Source organism: Bidens hawaiensis, unplaced genomic scaffold (assembly GCF_021521415.1).
Source record: "Bidens hawaiensis isolate Kalapana, Puna unplaced genomic scaffold, B.hawaiensis_p1.1 tig00001035_1, whole genome shotgun sequence".
Lineage (NCBI taxonomy): Eukaryota > Viridiplantae > Streptophyta > Magnoliopsida > Asterales > Asteraceae > Bidens > Bidens hawaiensis.
In genome coordinates this window covers 2,499,685-2,525,024 of record NW_027491061.1, presented here as the reverse complement: position 1 = coordinate 2,525,024, position 25,340 = coordinate 2,499,685, and the positions used below count along the sequence as shown (strand labels likewise).

The 25,340-nt window shown below is 37.2% G+C and overlaps 2 protein-coding genes across 2 annotated transcripts; one reads left to right on the top strand and one right to left on the bottom strand.

Annotated features, from left to right (window-relative positions):
* The first annotated feature begins 1,330 nt into the window (after positions 1-1,330).
* LOC143556798 (elongator complex protein 5-like) lies at positions 1,331-6,643 on the top strand. The gene is made up of 9 exons (XM_077046041.1): positions 1,331-1,542; positions 1,930-2,021; positions 2,121-2,288; positions 2,379-2,425; positions 2,534-2,604; positions 2,701-2,908; positions 6,055-6,144; positions 6,221-6,296; positions 6,381-6,643. The coding sequence occupies exons 1-9, from the start codon at positions 1,376-1,378 to the stop codon at positions 6,554-6,556; spliced, it is 1,095 nt and encodes a 364-aa protein (XP_076902156.1). The 5' UTR covers positions 1,331-1,375; the 3' UTR covers positions 6,557-6,643.
* A 402-nt stretch (positions 6,644-7,045) lies between these two features.
* Positions 7,046-10,326, bottom strand: LOC143556786 (uncharacterized). The gene is made up of 10 exons (XM_077046031.1): positions 10,150-10,326; positions 9,852-9,947; positions 9,692-9,776; positions 9,501-9,622; positions 9,386-9,410; positions 8,982-9,065; positions 8,855-8,884; positions 8,670-8,775; positions 8,508-8,572; positions 7,046-7,254 (listed from the first exon to the last, which is right to left on the bottom strand). The coding sequence occupies exons 1-9, from the start codon at positions 10,246-10,248 to the stop codon at positions 8,509-8,511; spliced, it is 711 nt and encodes a 236-aa protein (XP_076902146.1). The 5' UTR covers positions 10,249-10,326; the 3' UTR covers positions 7,046-7,254; position 8,508.
* Positions 10,327-25,340: the final 15,014 nt, after the last annotated feature.

Below are 25,340 nucleotides of genomic sequence, written 5' to 3'. Positions count from 1 at the left end.
AAATACCAATAAAACTAAAACAATAAACGAAATGAAACTGAAAAGCTAAAACCGAACCAAAAACAAAAACTGTAAAAATCAAAATGAAAACCTGAATAAAGTTAAACTCGCCTAAAACAAAACTTAAAAAAACAAAATTGGACTGAAACGAAACTTAAACGAAACAAATGTATAAAAAGAAAACCAAACAAAAACCAAAAACTGAAAGAGAAAATTATGATTTGCCTCCTTGTGTAATATGGGCGGGCTACCATGGAACCACTGATTCTTAAATTGGGCGTATTGAACCCAAGTCCTTTTTAGAATGCCGATATAAGCCACTCCCGTTAGTTGACCGTTTAGTTTCATGGGTACTTTCGTAATTAAATAAATAAATAATAATAATAATAATAACAACAACACAACCATCATCATCTTTATCTTATTTTCCTATCAAGAACCACCACCTAAACCCTCCACCCCACACCACCGTCATCTTCCCCGTAGCTGGCTTCGATCACTTCACCTGAGCACCACCGTCTCCGTCACCCAAGCATCATCGTAGCACCATCTCAACCGCCGACACTCGTTTTTTCGGCGATCCTTCTCCGTCATAGGAGTTTCTTGGTTTTCCGGTGGGTTCGCCAAAGTCGTCAAACATGGGTCTAGTCGTGAATCTTGAAATTAAACCCACCTAAATTAACGAACCTTGAATTCTACATCCAGTTGGAAGAAATTAAATCAAAAGCATAAAGAATTGAGGATTTGGATGAATTGGGATTATAGTCACGTGCAGAGATTCATAATGTGTTTGTGAGATTCTTTGATTCATCAATTGATATTATTAATTTATTATTATTATTGTTCATCATCATCATCACCCACCCATAGGATTGCAGCACCCACCCGAGGGAGACTCTTTGGGTGAAGTCACCGGTAGTGAAAAGGTGATTTGTCACTTCTATCACCAAGAGCTTTAGATGGGGATTAATCTTAGGAGCTTTAAATGAAGTGTTGAAGGAGAATAGAAAACCCTAATCGAAAATTGGGGAAGATGAAGTGTTGAAGGTAGTATTATATATTTCATATTATGTAATAATACTAAAGGATTAACTTAGTTCACATGGTTGGCTCTGTTTGTTAGTAAACTGGAGATCTAGAGTTCGAATCATAGTCTCTACATGAATTTGAATAATTATTTTAAATTAAAGGTTTAGGAGTAAAACCGTAATTTCAACATCTTTTAACGGGTCACGGACGGCAGAGGTTAAACTGCTCAATAGTTTCCCATATTACACAGGTCATAATTTTCTCAAAGCGAAATGAAACCAAAATAAAAAGCCCTTAATTATTATTCTTCTTCTTCTTCCCAGTCGAGTTAGGGTTTTGTGTGACAATGGCAGACGCCATTTGCAGGGTCCTACGCGACGGAGCACTAGAAGGCGAACACGCGACGTCTCTCACCATTAACGACTCTGTCGACTCACCGTTTGGTCCCACCGTCTTCGATTACATCTTCACTCACCTCTCATCCTTCATTTCCAACGCCAAATCTCACTCAAGGCAACCTTTCTTTTCGATTATTATTATTACCATCTCTTATCCCTATGAATTCATTCATCCATTCAGCTTCCCATATATTAATCGTATTCGAGCACTTAGTTAGTTACATACCTAAATAAAATAAATCAACGGTTTCTAGTTCCTTCTAATACGTGTTAATTGAATATGAGGAGGTTGGTTGGGTAATTATTTTTACTAGCTGTTTCATTTTTTATGCATAATTTGTTTACTTCATTCGTGATTACTTGTATATTGTTGCGTACTTATTTTACTACTTTATTTATGTATAATTACTATTATTATGGCGTAGAGGCCCTTTGTACGTTCGTATTTCAACCTTTACCTATATGCCTCATGCTTTTTAATATCAAGGGTTTCGTGTTTCAGAGGCATTGTGCTCGTGACGTTTTCCAGGAGTCCTTTGTTTGCAGCTGAGTTGCTTAAAACCAGAGGAATTGATGTCGCCACATCACATGAATGGTGAGAACATTATCACATCAAGATTTGCTCAAATTTGTTAATATTCATCATTTTGGATTATTATTATTTTGCTGATTAAACTGATGAAATCTGTGACGGGTTGAGAGTTTTGGATTGTTATACCGATCTTCTTGGTTGGAAACAGCGACTTAAGGATCATGGAGCCATTAATACTCCATTAACAGAAGCTAAACTTAATGTTAACATCTGCCAAGATGTTAGAAACTTGGATGATTTGTTCTCTCAGATTCTTACACTAGGAAAAGGTTGGTAGAATGTAGCCGTATGTGTTCTTGAATAAATAATCACCTTTTATATTTCAAACTCGTTTTACAGTGCTTATTTTTCTTTTGCAGAACTTGTTGGAGATGGTAAAAATCGGTTCTCAGTTGCCATTGCCTCGGTAATCTACCATTAAACTATGTTATATACATGTATGTATGATTGACTACATATGGTTTATTGGCGTTTGAGTAACAGTTTTGGGTGTTTTTTTTTTAATTTTGTTCAGTTAAGCGAGATGATAAGACACACATCCGTGTCTTCAGTTGCTTGCCTTTTAAGCAATCTCAGGAGTCATGGTATGTTTATAATCATTTAATTGTGTTCTTTAGTTGTTATATATTTGACGAAACTTATGTTAAGATGGTTACATTTGGATTGCTTGCAGCTCAAGTATCAAGTATCAAGTATCTTTTGGCTACTGCATTCTGATCTTCATGACATTAAAGCTTCTGCTGCTTTTGAATACATGTCTTCAATGGTGGCTAATGTAAAACCGCTTACTACTGAGAACACTGATAAGTTTTATTTACTTGAACAAAATTACAAAAGAGGTGAATTTCATGCATCTCTGAAACGAAGAAATGGCCGTGTTAGGATTATGGTAGGCCCACCTTCTCTCTTAACACACGCACACACATAGAGGGTGTAAATGAGCCGAGCCCGGTCTCGGCTCGTTTCAAACTCTAATACTAATGTCAACCACGATTCATGAGTTGTTTTTCAAGCTCGAGCTATAATTATTTCCGTATATTTATTACTATTAAATTTTATACATAACATGATATATATTATTTAAACTAGACGGGTGCACGCGCGATGCAGCGGGTGTTTGAACCTGTTAATCATGTACAAATATAAGTGTTTATGGTTCGGTTAAAATGTTGAAATCTTTTAAATCGGTCATTGGTTTGACTTCTTTTTTCTTTTTCTTTTTTACTTTCGGTTTGTTGGTCGGTTTCAAAATTTTCAAAACGTATTGAACGGTTGGTTCGCGGTTTATATCGGCAACCGGCCTTATGAAACCAGAAAAGACTGTAAATTAACCTAATTGCAATATGATTCATTTTGTAATCTTTGTTGTTATTATTTCACATCCTAGATCTTCCATTAATATTTACCATTTATGTGGCTAAAATTATCAATTTTTTATTTATGATCATCTCAAGTATCATAATATGTTGGTTTTTAGTTAAAATTGATGGTACATTTTAATTATTAATTATTTTAAACTAAATTTATTATTAAAGTTTAAACTGTGAAACCAAACTGGAACCAGGCCGTTAGTAACGATTCGGTTTCAACTTTCAAAGGGGTTGAGTTTGGTTTTGGATGACAAAAAATCAGTATTAACGGTTGGACTCACTAGTTTAACTTAAAAACCATCAAAAACCGACACTGAACACCCCTACGTAATATATTAATTTATTTAAAATGAAAAAAAATTACAACAATATCATATCCAAATTAAAGAGAATAAAATGCTCCTTTTTATGGTACAATTTGTTTATAAGAATATTAACGTATGAAAAGGCTATAGTCGTTTAAAAATCATGGGTGGGAAGTTAGTTTACAAGTTAAATTAAAAACATAATATGGTTAAAGATGAGGGACCAAACTGTAAGTTGAATGAATTGTGTTTAATGTTTACCCTTACTAACACATGTACCTCATGCTTTAAGTGTTGTAAATTACTTAAAAATGGGTGTCTTAATTTGCCCTTATTTGGTGTATTATATATAGTATATAGTATATAGATATATAGATATAGATAGTTCTATCATAATTTTATATAATAATGATTAATATGTAAATACATATTTAATATATGAACAAAAAAGGAGGGAATTGCATATATACTAGACTTTTAAAATATCACCAGACGGGTGCCCGCGCGATGCAGCGGGTGTTTGAACCTGTTAATCACGTAACAAATATAAGTGTTTATGGTTCGGTTAAAATCTTGAAATTGTTTAAACCGGTCATTGGTTTGACTTCTTTTTACTTTTTCTTTTTTTACTTTCGGTTTGTTGATCGTTTTCAAAATTTTCAAAACGTAGTGAACGGTTGGTTCGCGGTTTATACTGGCAACCGGCCATATGAAACCAGACCAGACTGTAATTGTTGAATGCATTTTAATGATTTTTATGATTAATTATTAGATATGTTTTGTAATATATATTAGATATAGTTAAAATTTAATTGAACATAATCTTTTTATTACAAATAACTTGGCTATACAACTTCAAATTAACCTAATTGCAGTATGATTCATTTCGTGATCTTTGTTGTTATTATTTCACGTCCTAGATCTTCCATTAATATTTACCATTTATGTGGCTAAAATTATCATTATTTATAATCCTCTCAAGTATCATATTATGTTGGTGTTTAGTTAAAATTGATGGTATATTTAAATTAATAATTATTTTAAACTAAATTTATTATTAAAGTTTAAACTGTGAAACCAAATTGGAACCAGGCCGTTGGTAACGATTCGGTTTCAACTTTCAATGGTTGAGTTTGGTTTTGGACGACAAAAAAATCAGTATTAACGGTTGGACTCACAAGTTTAACTTAAAAACCATCAAAACCGACACTGAACACCCCTAAGTAACATATTAATTTATTTAAAATCAAAAAAATTATATAACAATATCATATCCAAATTAAAGAGAATAAAATGCTCGTTTTTATGGTGTAATTTTTTTATAAAAATATTAACGTTTGAAAAGGTTATAGTCGTTTAAAAAGCATGGGTGGGAAGTTAGTTTACAATTTAAATTGAAAACATAATATGGTTAAAGATGAGGGACCAAACTTGTAAGTTGAATAGATTGTGCTTAAAAGACAAGTTTACCCTTACTAACACATGTACCTCATGCTAAGTGTTGTAAATTACTTAAAAGTGAGTGTCTTAATTTGCTCTTGTTTGATGTTTTATATATAGTATAGATATAGATATGTACCATTAGAAACTAATTAAAATATCATATTTACCAATTTCATTAAAAAACAACCTACAACTTAGAATATGATCGATTTACCCTTGTTTTCCTTAAAACTTTAAAATTTTTATATTTTCCTATTTTTAACCTTAAAAACTTCGTAAAATAATGGACATATTTTTTATGCATATGTATAATTTGATTTTTGACTTTTTTAATAGAAAACTATCGTGCGTTGAATATTAAAAGATATAATATCATATCTAAGAAGTGTTTTAAGGGTATATATGAAATCCTCTCAAATGAAGACTATACTAAATTTAGGGGTGTAAAAGAGCTGAGTCGAACCTGAGTTTGGCTCATTTCAAGTTTTTTTTCTAAAGCTCGAGCTCGGCTTGTGGGCTGTTTTTTTAAGTTTGGCTCATGAGTATTATGCATTAATTAATATACAACATTTTAAATTACTTATGTTATATGTTTGATTATAAATTTTATATACTTTTTATTATATATATAATGCATTAAATAAAATATATATAAAAATTAGGCTTGTTTAGGCTCGTGAGCCAGCTCGATAACTGAAGTTCGGGTTCAGGCTCGTGTATCACTTAAGGTTATTTCAAGGGTTATAACTTGTTTAAACTCCTCTCGTTTTGAGTTTTCTACGAGCTGATATCGAGTGGGTCATGAGCCGGCTTGGCTCGTTGACACCCCTGATAGTCAAGTTGATAAGTGAAGCTTGGGCTCAGGCTTGTTTAAGCTCTACACGCACTTCGATTGTTAAACGACTTTCTATTTGCAGCGTGAAGAGTTCTCCATTGAGAACTCAATGATAAAGTTCACTTCAATGGTGCCCGGGGAGAATGTGGTTGCCCATACCCTTGTTCCTAAAGTTAGTTTCTATTTCTATATAACTTATTTTAATATATTTATATAAAAAGTATAATTTGTGTTATTTGTTTTGGTAGGTGCAATTCAATTTGCAGCTGTCAGATAAAGAAAAAAGTGATAGAGCAAAAGTTGTACTTCCATTTGAGCACCAGGGTATGAGTCTATATTCATATCATGTTCTCAACATGTTTTGTTTTTTTATTGATTGTGGTTCTCAGTTAACTTGGTTTGTTTTAGAAACGGGGAAATCGGTTCAAATATATGATGGGCGTAAATCAGAATTGAATGTTGCGCCTGATGAGAAAGTGAAAAAACATGAAGATTCTGGTAGGGGTGAGATCATATACTTCCGTGATTCAGATGACGAGATGCCTGATTCTGATGAGGACCCTGATGATGATTTAGATATATAATTATATGCATCTCTGTATCATTGGAAAGTTGAAATTATTTGTGTTTTTTTTATCTGATCTTAGGGTTGACAAACAAAATCATAGTTGGTCTTGTGTAGAAAGATTACCGTTGGATTAAGTAATCTGAATACCTGACCAAGGACAACTCAAGACTCAAGAGCAGATCCATTAGTTAGGTTTTCGCTCTTAGTTTTGGAGTGAATTCGGGTTTGGTTGTGGCCTGGCATGAAACTATATCCGTCCGGTCTTTAGTTTTTATATTTAAAGGATTTTAGATTTGGTCCCGTCCTGTTTTAAATTGATACACACTGTGCTCAGCTTTAGTTAAATACACTCGGGTGAGAGTAATCTAGGTTGGCTGACTTTATGGCAAATCCTTACTCAGGCCCTTGGGGAACTAAAAACAAAGCTGTAAACACTTTGTGACAACTGTGAAAAAATAGTCGATATTGGTTGGTATAAGGGATAAATATAACAAACATGGTCAAAAAATTCAGAACCTAGATTTAAATTTGCATATCAACAAAAAGTAGTATGAAGTAAAATATTTAGCTACATTGAAAGTGTATGCACACAAAAGCAATCAATAATATGTATGTAACCCTATCAAGGGATGAAAGAATGGGACCAAAAGTTAGTGCATTAAAAAATCAAATCACATGTAGGCGGCCACATGAATGAAGTCCAAGTCCATGAATCTGTAATTGAGAAGAAAAAAGGAAAATCGGATTTTCAGTTGAATATTTATAAAGCTTGAAGTCTTCAAGTTATAATTTCGAGTTCATGACTCAAAATTAAATTGATTACATATCGACTCATTTGAAACAAATCTAGGTGTGATAACTCATGGCACTGCCTAAACGTCGCAGATAAATAACTAGCATCTGAGTTGTTATTTCTAACTTGTTAATAAACAAAGCGTGTGGGTTAACGTATTTAATTGTTTATAATTAAACAGGTCTTTTTTGGATTAACATACTAACTCATCTGATTAAACAAGTTGATCAGTAACCCGTTGAAAATAAGAATTACTCCGTAACATATTATTTAAAAGGTCAACCCCTATACGATCCGTCTATGCAGTCAATCTCGGTGGTATCTCGCCTATCGATCCTCATGTGAAATATCGGTCAGAATATCAGTACCGATAAAATCGGCAATATTGACTGATATTTCACCGATATATAACCAATATTCTCGATATTGGTGTTTTAAGTCTTGATTTTCAACTTTTGGCGTTTAATGTTGGTGTCTTGAGTCTTAATCAGTTCCTACTTTCTACAATTGTTAGTGTTTTGCAATTTGCAGAAGGATAATTTGCTAATAGTATGATAATATATTGAATTGTTAGTGCTATATATATAAACGCTGCATGATAATAAAATTACCGATATCTCACTGCGGTAACCGATATCTCAAATATTGGTCCTTGACCGATATCCGATATTTTTCCACATTAACTGCTTAACGATCCGTTTAATCCGTTTAATATGACCTCTTTACAACCAGCCAGCCCATTTATGCAATTGATATAAATGGGTACACGGGTTGTGTTCTTGGCACACAATTTAAAGTGTTTCCATGTTAGGATTGATGTCTTTGACATGAATATATATACATTCAACTTTTCAATTTAAAGAACTTCTAAAATACAAGCTAGTTAAAATGCAATGCTTATTAATCTTTTTTAACATTCTAAAACAACAAATAAAAAATAGTTGATGTATGCAACCTACACATTTGTAGGTATATTAAACGTTTAAAAGTGATAAAATAAAACATGTTAAAAAGTTACTTTAATGGCTTGTTTATGTATTCAACATAGACATTCTTATATAATTAAAAATTTTTAAGAGTATGAACCATTGATAGAAAAACTTTTAGGTTTGTTCTTTTTGTTCACACAATAATTTAGTCTTATGTAATGAATTCTCACACAACAGAAGAATACCTCATGACAAAATTACAAGTCCCAGGTAAACTGATGCACTGAGAAAAGTGAAAGATATCATTCCCCTGCAACAAGGTAATAAAGATTAAAATCAAATAAAATGATTCACACAATAAAACCATCAACTAAATTAATTATTAGCTTTTCTTGACAGAATCTAACCAAATAACTCCCCATGCAACACCATTACACGGGCAAGGACAAATTTCTGCAAACTTTTCAGCATCACTAGAATTAACTCGCCGAGAAATTAAATCATCATAAATATCTGCCAAAATATTTCAGTTTTGTATCATATGTAACATCAAGCTTTAATGAAGTTACTTTATATGATTATAGATTGTTACCATAAACTGAAAACAAACTGTTCATGACACCTGTGAACAGAAAACAGAAATTAATTATTAAAACGTTGTTTATTTAAATTTTAAAACAGATGAAACTGAATTATTGAAATAAGGAAAAAGATGATACCGATGAATAAAATGACATAACGAAGGATTCTAACTGTGGTTTTTTCTTGTAGAACCCACACAATAGCAATGAATATGATGAATCCTGGTGAAAAATAAAACATTTATAAGGGTAAAATCAGAAAAAAAAATTATAAAAAAGCAGAGAAACAAACAAAAAAATCTGTGAATAAACTGGGAAATTTCAAAGTTTTAGGAAAAACAAGGGTAAAATAATAACTCTAAAACTTATTTTTAATAAAAATAAAAATGAGTAAATTTAATTTATTTTTATTTAAGAGAGGGATATATGTAAATTTGGTTATGGATTGGGCAAACACACAATTAATGAAGTTTACAACGGGATATATCATATATGCAATTGCCCCAAAAAATGATATCTTAGCAAGATTTGTAGTTACATACCAATGCAGAGTCCTCGAAGAGTCCACTGTTTCAAAAGAAGAAAGCATATGAGATAGTAAACAAACATATCACCACATTTTGGATTTAATATTCAATTAATCAAGAATTGAATTACATTTTTGGCGATGAAGAGCACGACAAGCAAGGCGGCTGCTAAACAACCAGCAGCGATTCTTGCAGTTAGAAGGTCGGTTGATGCAAGGATCAAAAGCATGCCCCAAAATGAGGAACCGAGATCTGAAATTCATGAGCATGTTAAAAAAGGTAAAATGAAGCAAATTGATGGCTAAGGAGAAGTGAACATACATCCAGCTGGCAAAATCAACCAATATATTCCACCGCGCGTTTGTGTGACACCGCCCTCATTGGCATGAACCTCCATGCCCATGACCTAAAGAATTGTGGTTCAAAATGCAATGTTGTTGTCATAATTACCGTTATTTAAAAGAAAACAAGAAAGGGTTACCTCTCCACAGGTGAGCTTACAGGCGATTGCATGACTAGCTTCATGAAGAAAGACAGTGATGAGCTTGAATGGCGTAAGAAGAAATGTCCTCCATAACTGTTGTAAAATAGAGAGTAATATAATTACTGAGCATGGGAAATCAGTCAACCAGTGATTGAATTGTAACATCATATTAGAATTTGAATAGGAGTGGTGTAGTTAATAATAATAATAACATAGAAAATTGAAAAAATTAAAAAAAAAAACCCTAATAATGACAGAAATGAAGCAGAAAGTAGGTTAAAAAAGGAAAACATACGGCGAGGATGACGAGAGTGAAGACGCCGACGGTGGCGAGGAAGAGTTTCTGGTCGCGATCGCAACAGTTCTTGAGCTCCCAATTAGGCGACGTCGTCATCTGCAACCGGAGATGCTGAGAAGGATTATTAAATAATAAATAATAAAAGGGTTTGAGACTTTGAGTTGGTAGCCAACTGTCTGTGCAGAATAATAATAATAATAATAATAATTCAAGACTTCGTCTCCCTTTGGAAGTTTCAACTCGTCATCCACTACCAACGCCCGCCTGCCCAGTCACCCACTTTTTCAGATTTTTATTTTATTTTATTTATTCACTAAATTAGGTTTTCGTCCCTTTAGTTGGATTCATTTATTCATTCTACCTCACCAAATTTTGCATTTTAATCCCTCGTATTTATATATTTTTTTATATATTATTTTATTAATAATATACTAAAGGGTTTAATGATAAAATGATTAACAAATAAATGAGATATTATAACCTGTTTTAATAGTTATCTGTGTTTTCATGAGACCGTACCAATCTTATTTTTTTTTACTATAAAACTGTTTCTTAAATAATATCTTTTTTCTAAAATAAATATTAATTTTTAATATATCCCTATTTTATATGGTTTTTATATCAAATATTTGATGAGATTAAATTTTAATTTAATAAGATGTTATAACCCGTTTAAGGGTTACATGGGTTTGGTGAGATCCACAACCGTGAATTCGGGTCAAGATGCATGAGAAACCTTCATTTACAAATAAAACAATCTAATGGCTTGAGATGAGATGAGAAGTGTGACAATCGTCAATTTCAGGTTAATTCCGTTAACTCCGTTAACTCAACTCCGTCAATTCAAACTTAAAGATCACTGAATCTATAACGCACACCTCATTACATTTAAACTAGGGTTTAAATGACGCTTAACACTTACTACATGTGTAGTCTTTCGGGAATTGCACCGAAACGCAAACGAGTTGACGCAAACGATTGGTGAATAAACGAAAAACGTCAAAACAATAATTATGTGATAATTATGTGTTAGACTTATATGTTATGTGATAACATGGTATAAACGTTAACTCAATGTGCTAGAACTAGTTATTTAAGCTAGAAAAGTAACATTGGGAAGTTGAGGGACTAAAGTGTAACATGTTATTATAAATAATAACATAAACTAAAACCCTAACACTCTTTCTCTCCCTCCCAAACCCGACGGCAGCTCTATGCCCCCCCTTGCGATCGGCCTCATATACACACATACAATCAAGATTGTTCAAGTTTGATTGAAGATTAAAGTGTTAGGAAGGTATAAACAACTATCCTATGCATCCTCTATGCTTAATTTCGATTTTAATGGGTTAATTATAAACCCTAGGTCTGATTTTTATATGTGATGGTGTTCATGTGTCTTGTTTTGATTGAAAGATGTATTGATTGTTGAATTGATAGCTAGTATTGGTGCTATTGCATGTTAATTGTTGTGTCTTTGAGTTTGAGATCAAATAAAACCCTAACCATGTGTGTATGGTGTAATTGATATGCATGGATAGTGGTTTTAGTGTCTAGAATGTTATATGAATGATTTGTGGTCCATAGATAGTTAATATGTTGAGTTTGGATGCAAACAGTTTCTGGACAGATTGTGTTGTTGATGTTCAATTGACTGTAACGGGGTGTAAATTTGAAAATTGGTTGAGATAATTGATACTACAGTAAACTAGGTTGAGTCTAGTTTCTAAAGAATGTAAATTTGCAATTTTTGGACGTGTAAAAGTTAACCTTTATGATTTTACAAAAACGTTGTGCAAAGCTGAGTTGTTAGACCTGCTGTTAGGTTGTTTTGTAAATGTTATATCTCATGAACTACGAGACCAATTGGGTTGGTTCCACTTCTGAAAGTTGACTTGTTGAGTTAGGAACCTAACCCAAGTGGTCTTACAATTATTGGATTTTTCGTTTAACGGGAATTTCAAATAAAATTCTGTTGCGCATGAATTTGACTGTTATGAGTTTGCTGTAATTATTTGATTATTGTGAGAAACCTATGTGGAATAAAAATATAATAAAATATGTTCTGGAAACCTAAGACATATATGCTTTTGTGATGATTTTTGGTAAATTAATTGTGATGCTATGATCGGTGGGATAGACTAGTTTTTCAAGTAGAATTCTGTCGTTAAGAAACTAGTTGCTGAATTTTGTGAAAGTTGCATGAAACAACGTGATTGCTAATTTATTATCGTGTTTTGACCAAAATGCCCTTGCGGGGAATAATTGCTAATTGATTGTCATGATTTGACCAAATTGCCCTCGTGGGGAATAATTGCTAGTTAATTGTTATGTGTTGACCAAATTGCCCTTACGGGGAGTAATTGCTAGTGATGTACATTATGAATACATGACACGTAAATAATTGCTCACACATGTAACGTATCACAAATACACTTGTTAAAGTCACACACGATTCACAAACAAAACACGAAACATGTTGTGTGCATAGGTATTATGTGCCGAGTCTAGAGACTCGATAATAGCTCCGACACTTAGAAAATCTCCTTGTTGTTTTAGAACGCTAGAGAGAGTTTTTCTGTGACGCGCATCTTGGTGAATTATTTTGGGAATACTTCGCAAACAGTGAGTTCACTTACCCCTTTTAAACTGTTTTCAAACGCTTTTCACTTGGGGGAGATAACATACTCCGAAAACGCATTTAAGATTTTGTTAATATAGATTATATATCACTTGTAAAGACTAAGTGGCAAACGCAATAACTAAAGTCCTTCATTCACATCGAACTGTTTAGTATTGGATAATAGCGAGTCATTGTTGAGTAGTACTACTGGGTTTGACAAACCCCACCCAACGCTAAACTCGACTGGAGGTCGAGTGGGTGTAATCTTGGCTAAACACATACCATGGTCGGGATAGACCTGGTGGCAAGGCAAATGATAAACAGTCAGCTTCGGTGTCGAACACTTAGTAATACTTGTTTTATAGGCTAGCTACCTATAGATATATAATTGATTTAACACTATCTGGTAACGCAAAACGCTGAACGTAAACGCTAAACGCTTTATTTTATATAAACTTGTGAACTCACCAACCCAGTGTTGACACTTTTAGTATGTTATTCTCAGGTAGCCGAGGCGGGCGCGCGGTATAGGATCATGCATTATCTGAAACGCTTTTGTTTATGCAAACTATTTAAAACTGTTATCATTGGGTTTAAGTTGTCCTGCGTGACGCAACATTTATTTTATGGTTTTTACGCTTCCGCATTTAATTACTCGTAAACGTTTTTATGGTTTGATTATAACTAATGAATCCGATCCTGTTAGTTCACATCCTCTGACGGTAAAACTCCGTTAGTGGATTTTGAGGGTGTGACAGATTGGTATCAGAGCCATTGGTTATAGCGAACTAGAAATTGCATGCATACTAGACTATAACCGCGACGACCCATTAGTTATAATGATACGCACTGCATAAGTTTGTGTAGTCTTTGTTATCTTATCTCTTTACCTCTTTCACTCATACGCGCGCATACACGGCTTACCTGTAGGAATGTCGACGCCGCCATCATCATCATCATCATCATCCGATCCGATGACTCATGCACATGGGAAGGAACCGCAGTTACCTACCTCATCGCCACCCCGTGTAGTCCCGGAACTCGAAGCGCCTGCACCGAAGAGGTATCGCTTATCCGGAGGCATGTACGAAAACGAAGTTAGCTGGGATTGGTACCCTAATATGATCAGGCGTATGGTCTACCGTGAACAAGTTCCCCCGCTACCTCACCCGAACCACCCTGCTTACCCCAACACCCTACCACCCATAACCGAACCTGTAGAGCGAGTTCTCGCAGCTGTCGTTTCTTGTTAGGAGCGTGATGTGGGTTACATGCGCTATAAGAGAGCTAACATTTCCGGACTGTTAAAAGATGGAACCGAGACTAAGGAGGAAATTTCCTGCATGACAGCGGCAATGAAGGAAATGCAAGAGGCTAGTGATCAACAGATGAAGATTATGAGAAAGATGCAAGCCGAGATGATAGACTTGCAAGAGCAACTCCAAGTAGCAAGGACCCGAACCGAGATAGCTCTAAAGCATTACGATGTCTTACAAATGCAAATTGCTCAGAACGCAGCAGAACCTGAGGCAGAGCCTGAGGCCGAGCCTGAGGCAGAGCCTGAAGAGGAACCTGAAGAAGATCCCGAAGAGGAGCCTGAGGAGGATCCCGAGGAAGATCCCGAGGAGGAACCTGAAGAAGAACCGGAGGAAGAACCGGCTGAGGAGGAGGCACACTCAGAGGTGTCCTCAGATGATGACATCTAGTGATGATGACACCTAGATGGAGGGGTTGTCTCCATCCGAACTATTATTTTCTATGATTTTAAGGATTGATTGGAAATACTTTGTAGCGAATACAATGGTTTTAATCAGAATTTTTATTTGGATTAATATATGGTTGTGATGTGATGTTTGTTTCTTATTTCTTTCCTGCCTATCTTTTTATTACATGTATGGCGTGTTGCATATGAAAGAAAAATTCATGTCTAACATTTTATGCTGTGATTCTAGGAAATGGCTGGAAGAAGCGCTGGACACGGACGTGGTAACATCAACTTGACTGCAGCAGAACTCCAAACTCTGCTGAATGACCACGCGGCGGCCGCTCTACCCGCACATGTTCAGAACCAAGCTGGGGGTCCAATTGGAATGTGTACCTTCAAGAACTACCTTGACTGCAAGCCCAGTACGTTTAAGGGCACTGAGGGAGCTATAGGTTTCCTGCGTTGGGCTGAGAAGGCCGAATCGGCGTTTGAGATGTGTAATTGTCCCACTGCCAGTAGGGTCAAATTCACTGCTGGAACACTTGAGGATTCTGCTCTCACTTGGTGGAATTCGAACGTACAGATACTTGGATTGGAACTAGCTAACGCGATGAACTGGGAGGAGTTCAAAAACATGATGCGAGAGGAAAACTGTCCGAGAGAGGAGATTGCAAAGTTGGAGTCAGAATTTTGGTTATTGAAGATGGTGGTTTCAGAAATCGAAGCCTACACTACCCGTTCTCACGAGTTAGCTGTGATGTGTCCGCGGATGGTAGACCCGCCGAGTAAGAGGATTGAAATGTATATTGATGGGTTAGCACCGCAAATTCAGGGCATGGTAACGTCTTCCAGACCAGCCACGATTCAACAAGCGATTCGGTTAGCTCACAAACTAACGGATCAAGCAGTGACCCAAGGTGCGCTACCACCTAGGGGTTCAATCACTAAAGCCCGTGACAACCCGAGTATTGACAACAGCAGCAACAACAACCAGAGCTATGGAAAGAGAAAGTTTGACAACACCAGATCCTCATCCTCGAACCCCCCACAGCAGCAACACTACCGAAAGCCCGAATTCACCCAGAGCTTCAACAATCAGGGTCACAATAACAATAACAACGGTGACGGGCAGGGTTCGAGCGGATATGCTGGGAAATATCCGAAGTGCTACAGGTGCAACTATCATCATGCTGGCCCGTGTGACCGTGTCAAGTGTCAGAGATGCGGAAAGATGGGTCATCAAGCAAAGGAATGTAGAGGAGACCTTGCGGCAAAGAGTGGTCCTAAACCACCCATGACAACCAACGGATGTTTTGAGTGTGGACAAGAGGGACATTTTAAGAAGGACTGCCCTAAGCTGAAACAGAACGACAACAATGGAGGTAATGGAAGTGGCAGTGGTGGTGGAAACAATGGTAAAGGAAGAGCTTTTGTTATTGGGTCGGGTCAAGCCCGCAATGATCCGTACGTGGTGACTGGTAAGTTCCATGTGAACGATTGTTTTGCTTCTGTATTGTTTGACACTGGAGCTGATAGGAGTTTTGTGTCGAAAGCCTTTAGTCAACTCTTAGACCTAACTCCAACTCCGTTAGATGCTAAGTTTCCTGTTGAATTAGCTGACGGAAAGACTATAGTAACGACTCATGTACTTGCGGGATGTAAGTTAAAACTGTCAGGTCATGTTTTTGATATTGACCTTATTCCTTTTACGCTTAGTAGTTTCGATGTCGTTGTCGGCATGGACTGGTTATCCGAGAACCAAGCGGAGATTATATGTTATGACAAGATAGTCCACAATACTACCCCTTCCGGCGAGATCATTTCGAATAATTGCTAATTGATTGTCATGATTTGACCAAATTGCCCTCGTGGGGAATAATTGCTAGTTAATTGTTATGTGTTGACCAAATTGCCCTTACGGGGAGTAATTGCTAGTGATGTACATTATGAATACATGACACGTAAATAATTGCTCACACATGTAACGTATCACAAATACACTTGTTAAAGTCACACACGATTCACAAATAAAACACGAAACATGTTGTGTGCATAGGTATTATGTGCCGAGTCTAGAGACTCGATAATAGCTCCGACACTTAGAAAATCTCCTTGTTGTTTTAGAACGCTAGAGAGAGTTTTTCTGTGACGCGCATCTTGGTGAATTATTTTGGGAATACTTCGCAAACAGTGAGTTCACTTACCCCTTTTAAACTGTTTTCAAACGCTTTTCACTTGGGGGAGATAACATACTCCGAAAACGCATTTAAGATTTTGTTAATATAGATTATATATCACTTGTAAAGACTAAGTGGCAAACGCAATAACTAAAGTCCTTCATTCACATCGAACTGTTTAGTATTGGATAATAGCGAGTCATTGTTGAGTAGTACTACTGGGTTTGACAAACCCCACCCAACGCTAAACTCGACTGGAGGTCGAGTGGGTGTAATCTTGGCTAAACACATACCATGGTCGGGATAGACCTGGTGGCAAGGCAAATGATAAACAGTCAGCTTCGGTGTCGAACACTTAGTAATACTTGTTTTATAGGCTAGCTACCTATAGATATATAATTGATTTAACACTATCTGGTAACGCGAAAAGCTGAACGCAAACGCTAAACGCTTTACTTTATATAAACTTATGAACTCACCAACCCCGTGTTGCGCGGTATAGGATCATGCATTATCTGAAACGCTTTTGTTTATGCAAACTATTTAAAACTGTTATCATTGGGTTTAAGTTGTCCTGCGTGACGCAACATTTATTTTATGGTTTTTACGCTTCCGCATTTAATTACTCGTAAACGTTTTTATGGTTTGATTATAACTAATGAATCCGATCCTGTTAGTTCACACCCTCTGACGGTAAAACTCCGTTAGTGGATTTTGAGGGTGTGACAAGAAGCAACATAAAGCTTTTAAAGTTTTCGCTTACATATATACTAACTTTTATCCCTTCGTATTACGGGGTTGTTTTAAATTATTCGTTTATAATAATTTAAATATTTGTTTGGATTTTAATTTTTTATGTGTAAGGAAGTTAATAACATATCTAGCATTTGATGTACAAGGATTTCACAAATAAATGAGATATTATAACCCGGTTTACAAGTTATCTGGGTTTGGCGAGACCCATGACCCGCTTATTTTTTTTTACTATAAAATTGTTTTATAATTATACATAATATCTTTTTAAAAAAATAATCGGACATTAATTTTGGTATAACCCTATTATATAGGATTTTCATATCAAATATTTGGTGATATCAGTTTTTAATTTGATGAGATGTTATAACCTGTTTAAGGGCTATCTGGGATTGGTAATACCCATCCCCATGAATTCAAGTCAAATGTATGAGAATCCTTTATTTACAAATAAAGAAATTTGGTGACTTGAAAGAATTTAGGGAGCAACTAGAGAGCTTTTAAAGGTTACGTTTATATATATATATACACTAGTTTTTATCCCTGTATTACGGAGGTTGTTTTATATTGTTTGTTCTAATATTTATTTATTTTTTGAATTTATATTTTTTTATTGTATGAAAGTTAATAATATACTTATGGTTTGATGATAAATCGTTTCACAAATAAATGAGATGTTATAACCCGGTTTAAAAACTATATGGTTTTGATGAGACCCAAGACCCGTTTATTTTTTTTTACTATAAAATTGGTTTTTTAATTATAAATAATATTTATGAAAGATAATAATATACTTATGGTTTGATGAGACCCAAGACCCGTTTATTTTTTTACTATCAAATTGGTTTTTTAATTTAAATAATATATATATCTTTTTTAAAATAAATAATATATTAATTTTTATTATATCCTATTTTATAAGATTTTTACATCAATAATTTGGTGAGAATAATTTTTTATTTAATGAGATGTTATAACCCGTTTAAGGAATATCTGGGTTTGGTAAGACCCATGCCCATGAATTCGGGTCAAATGCATGAGAAGCCTCCATTTAAAAATAAAGCAAATCTGGTGACTCAAAAAAAGGGGGAGCGACCGTATCGCGACAAATAGGATTTTTATGTCTCTTTTATATGTATATGTATATGTATATGTATATGTATATGTATATGTATATGTATATGTATATGTATACATACACACATTATACAAGTGCCCGCGCGATGCAACGGGTGTTTTCTTTGACGTTCGTTTTAATTTTCAACGGTTTAGTTTCTATATTTTCGATGATAAATAATCGTTATAAACAGTTAGGCTCACATGTTTGGCTTAAACCATCAAAACCGGCATTGAACATCCATACATAACATATTAATTTTTTTTAATAGAAAAAAACTCCAACAATATTATACTCAAATTAAAGAGAATAAAAGCTCGTATTTATAATGCAACCTTTTTTTAAAAAATATTAATGTATGAAAATGTTATGTTGGTTTAAAAATCGTTGGGGGGAGGGGGGGGGGGGTAGTTGGTTTAAAATTAAAATAAATAGTAATAAATTGTTAAATATGAGAGGACAAAATTGTAAATGTATCAAATAAAACGTGTGCATTTTATGCTTGAAAGTCCATTTTGCCCTTCTTTGGAGCTAAAACATGTGTTGATTGATTTGTAAATCCCTTAAAACTAAGTGTCTTAATTTGCCCTCTTCTCATACATCACACACACACATACCAGTAAGAGACCCGCTCGATGCAACGGGACTCGATATTAGCATTTAGTTGATGTTATTATAGTGAGTCTGTCATAAAACAGAAACAAAATGCATGTATAATACTTCCAGCATGTTACAGATTACATTGGTTTTGATGATGCAAGCATATGTAATCTATTAAATATTCTATACATACAAATACAAATACAATTATACAATTGCATCTAACTTCGACTATTTTAAGTTTAACTCCCATATAAGACTTCATCAGTGAGCCGTTATCCAAAAACAACAATCCCAAAAACAACAGCTTGTCACCGTTACTATGTTCCAAAACAACCTGCATAATAAATCCTTAACATCAATAACTGTAACAATTCAAACATGATATATATATATATATATGGATACAATTACTTATCATCATCGAGTTTTGAGACAGGTTGAATATTGTTATTATTTGACATCTCCTATTCTCTCGTTCGCCTTTCACTTAGCATATAACTAACAGCCAAAGATACTATATGCGGAGAATTTGATTTTATAAGTAACTCGTTTTGACCCAAATAAAAATTGATACTTTCTAAAAATGACCCGAACTCATTTTGGTTGCAACCAAATTTAACCCGCTAAATGAAGCAGCTGCAACTACTCTTTGATTTAACAAACACCAAAAATTTGAAATCAAGTTTGTCAAGATAAGTCCACAAGCCCATGTTAAAAAATATATTATTTTACAATGTCACATATGCCATAAATTAATGACGGGTTAAACAAAATCAATTAGTTTTGATATTTAAGTACATGTATTTCAGTTTCTTCTAACCTCATTATTTCAGTCGTTTACCGGCCTTCAATTGCTGGCTTAACATTTTTGCATCTCCTAATGCTCATATTCAAAGCATCCACTACAAAATTTATGCAAATGTATGTTTCTGCAATTAGCTAGTATTTTACCATGCTTAGTTCCATTTATCCAAATATATAAGAATAAAACTTAACCAAACTGTTCATAAAAAATGTATATGTTGGGTTAATTTTGCTCTAAACGTGTTTTGACCTAAAACAAATTGAAGAGGTAGGTCCCAGCAGACCCCAGTTGGACCCGCAAGACTCACCTTGAAGAGGGACGTCTGCGCAGAAACCAACTGGATCCGCAGGACCAACCATGCTTAGAGACGTGACGTCCTTACGCGCAGTACGCAAGCTGTTCCCGCAGGAAATGCCTTCCGATGGTGAAGGACTTCGCCTGTTCCCGCAGCTTCGGATACAAGCCATCAGGGAAGGCTACCCGCGCAGCAAGGCTACACGCACAAGGCACTTAGCTCTCAATCACTCAGTGTCACCTGAAGGAATGAGCAAAGCCGGGAACAATCCCGCACAAGGGCGGGAGGGGGAATACTCCCGCCCAAATAAGCCAGTCCGTACGATACGGGAAGATCTTCTGTACTGTACCTGACGAGGTATGGGAAAAAGATCTGACTAAAGATACGACAGCTTATTGACAACAGTATGGCGAGCAGCATGCTCCTGTACTGTATGTCACTATTAGCCGCTGCCTACTCACCAACTACTGCCATACCACGTGCATAGCCGGCAGTTGGTGGAAAAGGAATAGTACACAGCAGGCCTGGTCACTATCAGCCGCTGCCTACCCACCAACTACCAGCAGGGCACGTGCGTAGGCCACTGGTGGTGGAACAGGAATACTGTTGCAGCCGGCCACACCTCCTTGGAAACCTACCTTCGGCTATAAATACCACAAATGGTATGACCATCTCATCTTATCTTGTATCATCATATTATACATGATATCTGCTCTAGCAATCTCTTAATATACACTTATATTTAAAGAACAATCTAGTCTGATTCTCACGCCGGAAGGTGGTCACAAGGAGGAACCCCCCCCTTCTCAGTGACAAGCTCACTGTGTCTGTTTTGCAGGTTATCAGAAGAACCATCTTCTCTGGGTCTAACCCCTCGTGGGAAACATCTATCTAACCCCCAGGTTACCAGTAATCTGCCCGTGGGTACGGTTAGTGTTTCTTCATTGGCGCCATCCGTGCATAAAGCTAGAACTTCATTTTTCTCCAGTTTTTTCAAACTTCTAGAAAGATGGTTAAAGAGACTCCGGTAACCACAACCCCAGCTACTGGGGGGAATACCGGCAACACAGTTTTTACAAACACTACCCCGGCTACCCAAGCCGGGGCAAGTGAAGTAAATTTTACGAACACTACCCCAGTTACCCAAGCTGGGGCAAGTGCAGTAAATAATCGCCCACTGGGATTCACCGATACCCAGTTTGAAAAACGAACAAGACTCCCCCGCCAAACTCTCGATGAAGTTAAGGCATGGGCGGAGGCACGTCAAAAGGAATTCCAAGCTGAGTTGGACGAACGCTTGCGTTCCGTCCAACAGGCTGACGAATTCGAAGAATACTTGGACGACTCGGAGGAATCCGACTCCGACGCGAACCCTCGCCATAGGGCAAAAGGGAAGCGTAAGGAAACGGACTCCCAACCGAGAAGGCATTTTGGAGAAGCCTTCAAACCAAAAAACACAGGTGGAAGTCCACGTGACTTCTCCAAAACATTCAGACCAAACGTTGCAAATGCGGGAACGTCCAAATTTGCAAGGGACATTGCAGAAGCAATCGCCCCAAAAAGTGCCAAACAAATGTCCAGCATAGGCACATATGATGGTATATCCGACCCAGATGATCATTTGAACAGATTCATAGCGGGGGCAACCGTCAGTAGTTGGACGGAACCCACGTGGTGCTACATGTTCCAAATGACGCTTGTCGGGGCTGCTAGAGCGTGGTTCGATCATCTACCGGTCAACCACATCTACGACTGGGCTGACTTCCAACAGAAGTTTAGCCAACACTTCAGCCAGCAAAGAAAGTATACCGAGGAGCAATGGACAATCCTCAAGTGCATTCGAGAAAAAGATGAATCTTTGCTAGACTTCATCACTTGCTTCAACTCGAAGAAGCTAAGTCTGGGTAACATTAGCGAAGATCTTGTTCGCGCTGCCTTTATTCAGGGCGCGAACGACCCAGAGCTCATCCGCACCTTAACGGGTAAAGATGGCATGCCATCCACATGGGATGCCATCATGACAGCAGCTAAACGCTTTGCGGAAACGGAGAAGCAACTGGGTAGAGATCTCCCACAGAGCACAAACCTCTACACCCAGAAAACAAGAGAAGACAACGTCCTTACCGCCCGATTAAACAAAAAGCGAAAGCTAGGCATTTGGCAGTCAAGGGTAAACTTTGACACCTCATCCGGCTTGCAGCATCGGTTAGGCGGAAGGGATAATGTACAGTCAAACAAGAACTCCAGATGGACGCCGCTCACCAAAAGCGTCACCGAGATATTCGCTACTGAGGAGCTCCCATGGCCAAAGCCTCAAATAATCCGACATCGTCACAATGCTGATCGGAGTAAATACTGTGACTTTCACAGGACAAAAGGCCACAACACCGAAGAATGCATAGACATAAAGGACATGGTCGAAGCATTTGTCAGAGATGGGACGCTCGCGCACCTCGTGGCGCAATGAACGCTGAGCAGGCTGATGCGTGTAGAACCCCAGCTGGGGAAAACACGAATAAAATTCCAGCTTCAATGTGGAGACTACATGCTGCGTAAAGAACGAGATCCCGAACCAGGTGCGTATCGGCTCGATGGCACTCCCATCCCATCATGGAAGGGAGCTCAATTACACAGTTTGCATGTAAATCAATTCCAAATTTGTAAAGAAAAGGCCAAGAGCCACTTCTAATGGAAATGATTCTCCTTAAAACATCGACGCTGATGATTTTACATTTATACTTTTATGAACTATCAACACTGATGCCGGTTTTCACCGCATACATGTGAAAGTCGTTGCGTGGGGAAGGCGGCATAACCCGCATAAACCCAAAAAACGACAAACCTTCACGCAGGTCAGTTGAAGGGGAAAAGTTCAGATCCTACTAAATGAAAGTGCCGGTCTATCCGCATGAATCATGAGAGGAAACTGAACACTAACCTATTAACAACCGCGCGTCGAACGGTTAATTTATTTAACACGAATTTGTCGGTTTTCACCGCATAAATACGTGGAAAGTCGTTGCGTGGGGAAGGCGGCAAAACCCGCATAAACCCAAAAAATGACAAACCTTCACGCAGGTCAGTTGAAGGGGAAAAGTTCAGATCCTACTAAATGAAAGTGCCGGTCTATCCGCATGAATCATGAGAGGAAACTGAACACTAACCTATTAACAACCGCGCGTCGAACGGTTAATTTATTTAACATGGATATGTCGGTTTTCACCGCATAAATACGTGGAAAGTCGTTGCGTGGGGAAGGCGGCAAAACCCGCATAAACCCAAAAAACGACAGACCTTCACGCAGGTCAGTTGAAGGGGAAAAGTTCAGATCCTACTAAATGAAAGTGCCGGTCTATCCGCATGAATCATGAGAGGAAACTGAACACTAACCTATTAACAACCGCGCGTCGAACGGTTAATTTATTTAACACGGATATGTCGGTTTTCACCGCATAAATACGTGGAAAGTCGTTGCGTGGGGAAGGCGGCAAAACCCGCATAAACCCAAAAAACGGCAAACCTTCACGCAGGTCAGTTGAAGGGGAAAAGTTCAGTTATCCCATTAAACGAAAGTGCCGGTCTATCCGCATGAATCATGAGAGGAAACTGAACACTAACCTATTAACAACCGCGCGTCGAACGGTTATTCAAAACAGAGAATTTCTAACAAAAGGATGAGGAAAACCTACACGCAGGTCAGATATGGGTAAAGTTTAGCCATCCTACTAAGTGCAAGTGACGGTCATACCCGCACAATCACGAAAGAGGAAGCAAAACTTCACACCTATTATCTACCACGTTCAAAGGTTAACTTATCCTCAAAAAGGATGAGGAAAACCTACACGCAGGTCAGATATGGGTAAAGTTTAGCCATCCTACTAAGTGCAAGTGACGGTCCTACCCGCACAATCACGAAAGAGGAAGCAAAACTTCACACCTATTATCTACCACGTTCAAAGGTTAACTTATCCTCAGAAAAGATGAGAAAAACCTACACGCAGGTCAGACGTAGGTAAAGTTTAGCCATCCTACTAAGTGCAAGTGACGGACCCACCCGCACAATCACGAAAGAGGAAGCAAAACTTCAACCTATTATCTACCACGTTTAAAGGTTAACTTATTCCACACTTGGAAAATTGCTAATTTAATCTAAAGTATGCAAGTCATAACGTTTATAAAGCAAGGAATCCAGAGAAAGTAGCGGTCTTACCCGCAAAAAGATTTATATTTCACAATGATTCATTACAAGAATGGCCGGGTAACTACCCGCCTACAAGAAAATAAATCTATACAAGCTAAATCTATCCTAGCAGTGGGAAGGGATCTTCAGGATCAGGCTTCAGGGCCACTTCCACTTGGACCAGCACCATCAGTAGATCGTGGCAGTTCAAGGAAAGCTTTAAGGATAGCTAACCCATCATCAGTAGCAGCAACTTCATTCACCTTCTCCACCACCGGATGCGGGAAGGCGGCGTACTGATTCACTGCTTGGTCGTAAACAGCTTCAGTATCAACATTATACAAAGGGAAGTTGGAAGGCGGGATGCCTTTCTCAACGAACCCTAGACCAAGCAGGAAGCCGACCTTTTCCCCATCCTCGTGAGAAGCGTTGAGGGCTGCGCTCATGGCATCGTCATAAGACGTCTCAGCAATGACCCGATGCACAACCTACAAGAAAATATACAAGTGTCAAAACCTTTTCTATTCACAAAGAAAAGCGTGAAGACATGAAGCTAAACATACCTGAGACAACGCTTCTCGAAGAAGCCATTCCTTGGCAACCAGAGCTTCTTGGAGGGCAGCTTGAGCTTCGTTACGGGCGAGTTCGGCTTCACTCTTGTTGAGGTTGGCAAGCAACACTTCTTTAGCCGCAGCCTCTAATTTAGCTTTAAGCTCTTCATTCTCCACGCGTAGAGGCTCAGCAACAGCTTCAGCCTTGGTGGCCCTCTCGGTTGCGTTTCTTGCAGTTTCCTTAGCCAGCCGAAGCTGTTCATTAACAGCTTGGGCAGCCTTGGAACGGGCCTCGAGTCGAGCCTGAACTTCAACCTCGAGGGCCTTGAAGGCCTTCTCCTTCTCCGCAGCCACTGCGGTAAGTTTTTGGTTCTCCTAC